A 10,094-nucleotide genomic window follows, 5' to 3' on the forward strand; every position below is an offset into this window, starting at 1 on the left:
CCTACTCAGCGCTTGCCATCACTTCAGACCATTCAGTTCCTGATTTGACGTCACAAACACACCCTGCGTTCGCCCAGCCACACCTGCGTTTTTCCTGGCACGCCTGCGTTTTTCCAAACACTCCCTGAAAATGGTCAGTTGACACCCAGTAACGCCCACTTCATGTCAATCACTCTGCGGCGGCCATTGCGACTGGAAAGCATTGCTAGACCCTGTGTGAAACGACATTGGTGGTCATTCCGAGTTGTTCGCTCGTTGCAGATTTGTGCAGTGCAGCGATCAGGCAAAAATCGGCAATTATGTGCATGTGTATGGGCCGCAGTGCGCACGCGCGAAGTACTTTCACACAAAACTATACAGTTTTACACAAGGCCGAGTGGCGCTTTTCAGTCGCACTGCTGATCGGTGAGTGATTGACATGAAAGAGGCATTTCCGGGAGTGTGCTAAAAAAACGCAGGCGTGCCAGATGAAAATGCAGGCGTGCCAGGGGAAACGGGGGAGTAGCTGGCCCAACGCAGGTCGTGTTTGTGACGTCAAAGCAGGAACCAAACTGTCTGCAGTGATCGCAAGGAAGGAGTAGGTCTGGAGCTACTCAGAAACTGCAGGAAAAGATTTTACAGCAATTCTGCTAATCTTTCGTTAGCAATTCTGCTAAGCTAAGATACACTCCCAGAGGACGGCGGCCTAGCGTGTGCATTGCTGCTAAAAACAGCTAGCGAGCGATCAAGTCGGAATGAGGGCCATTGTTCGTTGTAATAGTACGTCACGCGTGCGCATTGCGCCACATACGCATGCGCAAAAGTGCAATTTTTTGCCTCATCGCTGCACAGCGAACGAACGCAGCTAGCGAACTACTCGGAATGACCCCCATCATTTCTAAATAGACACAAATAAAATATTATCAGAGGTCATATGAATACAATGGTATTCTTCATGTTTAAAAAACCTGTAAGATTTAGTAAGATATATAAAAAAAATCTGGTTGTTTTAGATTTGGCTTTTATAGGCTAGAAAAAAATCCCTAAAACGTGTATACTGTGATCCGCCACCTATAACACTGATCATACAGCTCGGAGACATATGTAGCTTCTGCTGGCCTCTGTACTGGAGATACACAATAAGTACTATATGCACCATTCTTGGCTAAGTATGCACCACTCTCCTCTGCTATTAATCCAGTCTAGGGTGCAGGAACTTAAAACGTAAATAATGCAAACCACTAATAACCAACAGTCTGGGTCCATTTATACACAGAAAACATGGCAGATGAATATTTCATACAGCGTGATAAACGCTCTCCGTCTTACCTGGAGGAATCCTGCGAGGGGGAGCGTTAGACAGTGAATCAGGAGAGAGGGTGAGAGGGGACAGCAGTGGAACAGACCCCTGTTCTGCATTACTCCTTCAGCGCTGGTCAAACCTGCAGAACTACAGAGCAAGAGACTGAACAGCCAGCAGTGAGGAGCTAACATGCAAAAACAACATGCAGGACTGTTCCAGTAAATGTTTGTAAAACACTGGGGATACATACAGCAACTAAACAACGAAACAAAGAGAGCATTTCTCACATCTGCAGGTTTATTGAATAAATAGTACATTTTTGAGGCGGACTCCCATTAAAATTACTACAGCCCAGCAGAATACAATAAATATATTTATTTATTTTTAATAAATGTTTCTAAATCTATTGAAATAAAACTTAAAACTCGAAGGATTTTTTTATGGATTATACAGTATTCCCCTACAGTATCTCTGGTTAAAACTCATCCACCTGGGGATGAATTAAGCCTTGGGGTGGCCCGAGGCACTTAAGACAAGGGGGTCCAAGTGAGGGGGAAGGGGAGAGGCAGAAATCAACTTATTTATTTATTAACAGTTTCTTATATAGCGCAGCATATTCCGTTGCGCTTTACACTTAGAACAACAGTAATAGAACAAAACTGGGTAAAAACAGACAGACATAGAGGTAGGAACTGTATATTAGATTGTGCATGACCCATTCCAGGAGGGACAAAATGCCCTGCTCCAAAACTTCCCTCTTAGTATATGATTGGCGTCACCTATGTTGAACTATTTAAGATAAGAAGAGTTATTTCAACACAGAAAAGGAGGCGAAGCTGGGATCCATGGGTCAATTACACCTCTCTTCCACCCTCCTATCACTCCTCTGGTTGGGAAGCTCCATCGGTAGGTCATGAGACCTGATACTCCTGTGTCTCTGCCTGCACTGCATACTGTCCTTATCATATTTTAGCTGCCTGGTTCTGCTGCTGCACAAGAGGGAGAGCTAGTAATGTCAGTGTGCTCTGGCCAGGCACCCCCCCCCCCCCTTCCCCCGACAGATGGGGGCCTGGGGTACAGTATCCCCTGTGTCCCAAACTTAATCTGGCTATGCATCCACCTAAATATGAGCTATACTTTCGTAATCTCAGTTATACCCCTTTCACATCGCACTGGAAACCCGGTACCGACACGGCATATTGCCGTGTCGAAACGGGTCCGTGTGCGATGTGAAAGGTCCAATTGTGAATTAGCGGGTCGCCTGACCCGGTAATTCAACCCGGTAAAAAAGAAGGGTTCTTACCGGGTTGCGAATCGGCTCCCATTCACAGCATAGGCAGAGGCGGCGCAGGAGATGAGCTCATCTCCCGGCGCCGCCTCCACCCCCGCCCCTGCTGCTGCTGCTCCCTCCGCTGCTATGGCAACCGACCCGGTATATTGCCGGGTCGGAAAGCCAGCAGAGGAGCGCAAATGCCGGATCCCACCCGGTAAGTACACGTTTGTCTTACCGGGTAGGATCCGGCATTTGCGATGTGAATGCGGTATAACCCTTCTTCTTGCTAAGTACCTTATTAGCTGCTAAAATGAACTCCTTACTATCCAGGGAGCAGTTGATATAAGAACACAAATAGATAGATGGAATTGACAATAAATTCTGACACTGCCATTACTGTGTGCATTGGATTAATTTCATTAAATAAATAAAAAAAGAAACATTATTTATATTTGTTTTAGAACACTCCCAGGACAAGCCTCCTTATGGACAACGGAAACAACAGCGACACCTACTGTACAGGTTAGAACAGAGACTAGCCAAATAGTAATATTGATGAGGAACATTCTGAGATAATGCCCTCCATACTGTAATGGATATCAGAAGTCACTGAAGATTTCTGTGACCCTATTAATTACTTTTTACACAGGTTACAGAAATCTGCAATAACATATGTGATAATATTTAGCAGAGAGTGCATCATTTCTTATGTATATAAATCTTTCTAATGAACCCTTAAGTGGGCACATCAGAAGTCATTGATTATGAGCAATGATGTCCGAGCTCAACATTTATACAAGTAACATTTTCAGGAGTTTATATAATTAACATCACTTGTATATTATAATAATATATGAATACTTCTAATAACAGTAATTGCATTGTTGCAGATTTAATTTAACTACAGAAAACATTCTAAACATATAACTTGTCTACAATAACTACATTTGCTGAAAGCCCCTGGATCTATTCACTATTGCATTGGAGAGAGATAAAGCGGATGGAGATAAAGTACCACCAGCTTCTGTCATTTTGCAAACACAGCCAGTTAGGAGCTGATTGGCTGGTACTTTATCTCCATCCACTTAACTCTCTACAAGACTTAGTACATAGACCACATAGTCATCTATGTCCCGCGCATACTGTATATGTTCAGCTTTGTAATGTAATATGTAAGCAAAAATTGCTTTTATTTTTATTGTATTTTTTGGTGGTACTTGGCCTTTTCCAAACCCCTATTTTATACTACAGAAATAATAATGCTGGTTTTTACCAGTTTACCACTTACCAATTTATGGAGTAATCACTCTACAGCCTAGTCTACTCTATATGTTGCTATTTGCAGCGCATGTTGTGTAGGGTATGCCATGTTATAGTCCAGTGGTTCTCAAACTCGGTCCTCAGGACCCCACACAGTGCATGTTTTGCAGGTAACCCAGCAGGTGCACAGGTGTATTAATTACTCACTGACACATTTTAAAAGGTCCGCAGGTGGAGCTAATTATGTCACTTGCGATTCTGTGAGGAGACCTGCAAAACATGCACTGTGTGGGGTCCTGAGGACCGAGTTTGAGAACCTGTGTTATAGTCTATTGCACAGGTTCTCAAACTCGGTCCTCAGGACCCCACACAGTACATGTTTTGCAGGTCTCCTCACAGAATCACAAGTTAAATAATTTGCTCCACCTGTGGACCTTTTAAAATGTGTCCGTGAGTAATGAATTCACCTGTGCACTTGCTGGGTTACCTGCAAAACATGCACTGTGTGGGGTCCTGAGGACCGAGTTTGAGAACCACTGGTCTATTGTATGTCAGCGGTTCCCAAACTTGGTCCTCAAGGTGCACTAACGGTCCAGGTTTTCAGGATATCCATGCTTGAGCACAGATGGTTAAATCAAATTGACTGAGGTATTAATTAAGCCAGCTGTGCTCAAGTATGAGAGAGCCTTGAGGACTGAGTTTGGGAACCACTGTTATAGGGTATGTCAAGCTGTAGGGCAGGCCTGGCCAACCTGTGGCTCTCCAGCTGTTGTGAAACTACAAATCCCAGCATGCCCTGCCACAGTTTTGTTATTAGGGAATGCTAAAACTGTGGCAGGGCATGCTGGGACGTGTAGTTCCACAACAGCTGGAGAGCCACAGGTTGGCCAGGCCTGCTGTAGGGTATGCACTGTAATAAGAGTGTTCCATATTATAGGGTATGCCATGCTGTAGCATATGCACAGGGTTTGCACGGTAAGGTTTTTATGACAGTAAAGGCTTATTTAGGTGTGCTTTGTGCAAACCTGGTCATAGAAGTCATAAGTGAACTTAACAGAGCTACATTATGGCAGCGATAGTAAATGGAAGATATTGGTTTACCAGTTATTACTCTGCACCATATTCCATCTCACGCCTTTGGGCGCAAACAGCTTGGGATGTTACTGGCAGCAGAAACTTGGCATCCTTTACTAAACAAACAGCTTTGGGCAGAGTGCCACCAGGGACACCCAATTACACAGTACGTCATCTACGAGATGTCGCCTCTTTTTCATTCAGTTAGCCCCCTATAGTGGCTGCCTCCCTTGAAGTGTGATTACTTCACTATACCAGCAGCTTCCATGCAGCACACCAACAGCTACTGGCGTGACTGTAAATAACACAAAACACTGCTATGAAAAGGAGAATAAATTACAGAAACCAGCCACAGTCATTTACCTAAAGTTTTACCTGCTGGGCAGTACTTTGCTCCTTCCCCACCCAGTGGAAGATGGTTCTGCAAACTCCAGTAGTAAACAGCTCAGTGCATGAAATTCCCTGACACAGATCCACAAGACGTGACAACCCACCCCCATCATTCACAGCGCAGCTATTGTCATCTTACCCTGTTGTAGTGTCTGGCACCAGGATCTCTGGTGCCAGACACTGCAACACTACTGTGTGCCTCAAGTGTGTGATTCCCGTGGCATCAAATGCAAAGCACTTTCACAGTTTCCGCTGTATACCCAGGTACGTATATATGTTCTGAGTGACAATATTACGTGTAGATGTGATTCCCATGGCATCAAATGCAAAGCACTTTCACAGTTTCCGCTGAATACCCAGGTACGTAATCGTATATATGTTCTGAGTGACAATATTACGTGTAGATGTGATTCCCATGGCATCAAATGCAAAGCACTTTCACAGTTTCCGCTGTATACCCAGGTACGTATATATGTTCTGAGTGACAATATTATGTGTAGATGTGATTCCCGTGGCATCAAATGCAAAGCACTTTCACAGTTTCCGCTGTATACCCAGGTACGTATATATGTTCTGAGTGACAATATTATGTGTAGATGTGATTCCCGTGGCATCAAATGCAAAGCACTTTCACAGTTTCCGCTGTATACCCAGGTACGTATATATGTTCTGAGTGACAATATTATGTGTAGATGTGATTCCCGCAGCATAAAATGCAAAGCACTTTCACAGTTTCCGCTGTATACCCAGGTACGAATATATGTTCTGAGTGACAATATTATGTGTAGATGTGATTCCCGTAGCATAAAATGCAAAGCACTTTCACAGTTTCCGCTGTATACCCAGGTACGAATATATGTTCTGAGTGACAATATTATATGTAGATATAAATTACTTTTTTTATGCTACTGTACTTGGTATTTACCAAAACCCCTATTTTACCCCGTACTTTTACCAATAACTGTAATTACCTGTAAATACAGCCATGAAACAGGGCTCAATAAGTGGCTGCTGGGTGTTTGATTAATAAACAGCACTCTCCAAGCTGCCAGCTGCTGCAGCACCTCTTAGATCGTTGTCACAGTTCTGCATTTTAGGACAGTCCCTGTGTCACAGCATAAATCTGTTTTCTGGGTTGCCCACCTGCATCCAAGGCATAAGAAACTCTCCAGACTTAGGAGCAGTTATCCGTGTAGCACGGTTTAGGGAACATGTTTGCCAGCCAATGCCAATTTTGCAAAGTACATATAGTTCAGCCTGATCAAACACAACGATTAAAGTCATATCTGATTGCCATGGCCCAGAACAGGGATTATCAGTCCTCATGCAGCAGCTGGCAGATAAGTGATTTTCTGTACCTCTGAGAACCATTCATTAAAATGTTATCACACTAGGGTGCATTAATAAACTAACTGCCCAGGGCAGCCAACTTGCACAGACATTCATTTAATAAACTTTTGCTAATGCCGTATGAATGCTGCTTTGAAACCAGTGAGCGCTATTATTTAAAAATAAATAAAAAATGAGTATGTTTCAGGGGGGGGAGACCTGCCAAATATCTACTGGCGTTCTTCCTTGAGATTGTTTTATGCTGAGAATGCATAAGGTGCACTGTTTACACTGGCTCATTCCAGCAAGGATCCTTAACTCCTCGTGTGCGGAAAGGACAAGTCACAAAACGCAGCAATACAAGGATGGTAGGAGCCATTGCATTTAGTACAGAAGTAATGTTCCGTACACTAACGAGTCCTAGGTATAATACCTGCCATGGCATGCAGTACTGTCCATCCCTGCCAATATGCTGTGTACAGTGGGGCAACAGTGACATTCAGTAGGGATGTTCTTTTAGCAGAAGTCCTAAAGGAAAGTGCTATGATCATAATAAAGTTTGCATTGTCTTGTGCTTGGCAGCATACCCTGCGGAAGTGTCATGTAACACAATGCAAAAAGCACAAACACAATAGCAATAAATACAGACAATTAAGGAAGCCCTCTCAGTGGCATGGAACAATGCAGATAACATGAGATTGCATGGACTGTAAAAGGCTATGGGGCATCCCCTGCTGTCAGTGCTGACTTACCTGTGGTGTAGCTGTGCTTAGAGGGGGGCTGAGGGGCTCCAGGCTGCTTCCTTCCCTGCAGGGGAAAGTTGGAGGCTCTGCTCGAGCTCCAGGTCCGAATCCTCCCCTTATAGTAATTATATCTCCCATGTCTCAGCCTCACCCGAGTACAGCTGCATTTTCCTCCAGCTCCTGGACACTGGTGCTCCCCCCTCCTCCTACTCCTCTCCTGCGCCTGGCTGCTCCAGGGATCCCCAGTCGGAGTGCTGAGGACAGAAGTGCAGCTCACTCACAGACAGGGACTTCCAGAGCCACAGCAGGGACAGGGGAACATATTGCATTCCTCCAAACTCTCCTCTCACAGCACAAGCACCGGTCAGATCCCCAGCAGCAGCAGGCACTGGAGGATGCAGGGGAAGCTGGCTGCAATGTGTCCTCAGTGTACTGCAGTCATTGCTCATCCCCAGCTAGAGCCCATTGTGCAATTCGCACTACTCAGTCTTATTATCTGATGCTTCTCCAGCGTCCAGACAGAGCCACACCATCCAGGATAGGTGGTGGGAGGGGAGGGGGAGCTACTCACTCCCCAGAGGAGGCTGCCTTGCCCTCACTGGCTGCAAGGGGGATGCCCCGGTACCGGCCCAGGAGTGGAGATGAATGATGTGTGGGAAGAGGTGGGAATGAACCAAGGAGAAGGGGTTTGTCTCACAAGTGCACACAATGCAGAGTACCTGGAGGCAACTAGGGTGGACTAATGGTCAATGCAGGTCTACTGAAACACAGCAACCAATTACTGTAATGTCTAGTGCAGTGGTTCTCAAACTCGGTCCTCAGGACCCCACAAAGTGCATGTTTTGCAGGTAACCCAGCAGGTGCACAGGTGTATTAATTACTCACTGACACATTTTAAAAAGTCTGCAGGTGGAGATAATTATTTCACTTGCAATTCTGTGAGGAGACCTGCAAAACATGCACTGTGTGGGGTCCTGAGGACCGAGTTTGAGAACCTGTGGTCTAGTGCATGTCAGATCATGAAAGCAGGTGTCCGATTGGTTTAGTGCAAATGTAGGACCCTCAATGCAATGTTAGTAAATGAGCACTAGTGTTTGAACTACTTTAAGAATTCATATAGTTGGTAACATTTGACTGAAATCTGCATTTAAATCTGTCACCACGTTCTAGGATAGTGATAAAAAGGAACCTCATTCATGCCAGGGCACGTGGAGGTGGGTATCCGGTCTTTAGGTCGACCATACTCAGGTTGACAGCTATTAGGTCAACCGTTATTGACCGACATGCTTTAGGTCGACGTGGTCAGTAGGTTGACATGGCAAATATCGACACATGAAAAGGTCGACATTAGTTCTTCACGAAAAAAAATCCTTTTTTTTTTTTACTTTTTCATACTTTACGATCCATGTGGACTACGATTGGGAATAGTAACTTGCCCGAAGCATGACGAGCGAAGTGAGCCATGCGAGGGGACACGGTGCACTAATTGGGGTTCCCAGTCACTTTATGAAGAAAACGACACAAAAAATATATTTAAAAAATGAATGTCGACCTTTTCCATGTTGACCTGATGACCGTGTTGACCTATTTCAGGAGTCGGCCTAGTCACTATCGATCAATAGTGGTCAACCTAATGACTGTCGACCTAGTTAGGGTCAACTCAATGAACCACACCCCCTAAATTTACATTTTGTAATGCACCGCACTAGTGATGAGCGGGTTCGGTTCCTCGGAATCCGAACCCGTCCGAACTTCAGGTTTTTTTACACGGGGCCGAGCGACTCGGATCTTCCCGCCTTGCTCGGTTAACCCGAGCGCGCCCGAACGTCATCATCCCGCTGTCGGATTCTCGCGAGGCTCGGATTCTATCGCGAGACTCGGATTCTATATAAGGAGCCGCGCGTCGCCGCCATTTTCACACGTGCATTGAGATTGATAGGGAGAGGACGTGGCTGGCGTCCTCTCCGTTTAGACTAGAGTACTAGAGAGAGACACTAATTTTGGGGAGCATATTATTAGGAGGAGTACTACTTGCTGCTGATAGTGTGACCAGTGACCACCACCAGTTTAATTAATCCGTTCTCAGCCTGAAAAAAAACGATACACAGTGTGACACAGTCACATACCATATCTGTGCTCAGCCCAGTGTGCTGCATCATATGTAATACTGTATATCATTATCTGACTGTGCTGAGTGCTCACTGCTCACACAGCTTAATTGTGGGGGAGACTGGGGAGCAGTTATAGCAGGAGTACATATTTTAAGTACAGTGCACACTTTTGCTGCCAGAGTGCCACTGCCAGTGTGACTGACCAGTGACCACTGACCACCAGTATTGTGATTGTCTGCTGACCACCAGTATATTGTGATTGTCTGCCTGAAAAAGTTAAACACTCGTCGTGTGGTGTTTTTATAAACGCATTCTGCAGACAGTGTCCAGCAGGTCCGTCATTACATAATATATACTTGTCCGGCTGCAGTACTAGTGTGATATATATATATATATTTTAATTTTATCTCATTATCATCCAGTCTATATTAGCAGCAGACACAGTACGGTAGTCCACGGCTGTAGCTACCTCTGTGTCGGCAGTCGCTCGTCCATCCATAATTGTATACCACCTACCCGTGGTTTTTTTTTTTTTCTATCTTCTTGATACTAGTAGCTTACTTTAGGAGTCTGCAGTGCTGAGTCTGACAGACAGTGTCCAGCAGGTCCGTCATTACATAATATATACCTGT

General features: G+C 44.9%; 1 protein-coding gene across 3 annotated transcripts in view; it reads right to left on the reverse strand.

Moving 5' to 3' along the window:
• PRIMA1 (proline rich membrane anchor 1) overlaps positions 1-8,148 on the reverse strand; it is a 151,198-nt gene extending 143,050 nt beyond the window's left edge. The window contains exons 1-2 of one of the 3 annotated variants that reach the window (XM_063947579.1): positions 7,361-8,148; positions 1,309-1,429 (exon numbers count right to left, since the gene is read on the reverse strand). In XM_063947579.1, the coding sequence (XP_063803649.1) occupies positions 1,309-1,398 (90 nt within the window). In that variant the 5' untranslated portion in view covers positions 1,399-1,429; positions 7,361-8,148. Of the gene's footprint in view, positions 1-1,308; positions 1,430-3,843; positions 3,927-6,250; positions 6,341-7,360 lie in introns of those variants that run through there. The other 2 variants (XM_063947581.1, XM_063947580.1) reach the window with 2 other exon arrangements.
• Between the last annotated feature and the right edge of the window lie 1,946 nt (positions 8,149-10,094).

Source organism: Pseudophryne corroboree, chromosome 12 (assembly GCF_028390025.1).
Source record: "Pseudophryne corroboree isolate aPseCor3 chromosome 12, aPseCor3.hap2, whole genome shotgun sequence".
Taxonomy (NCBI): domain Eukaryota; kingdom Metazoa; phylum Chordata; class Amphibia; order Anura; family Myobatrachidae; genus Pseudophryne; species Pseudophryne corroboree.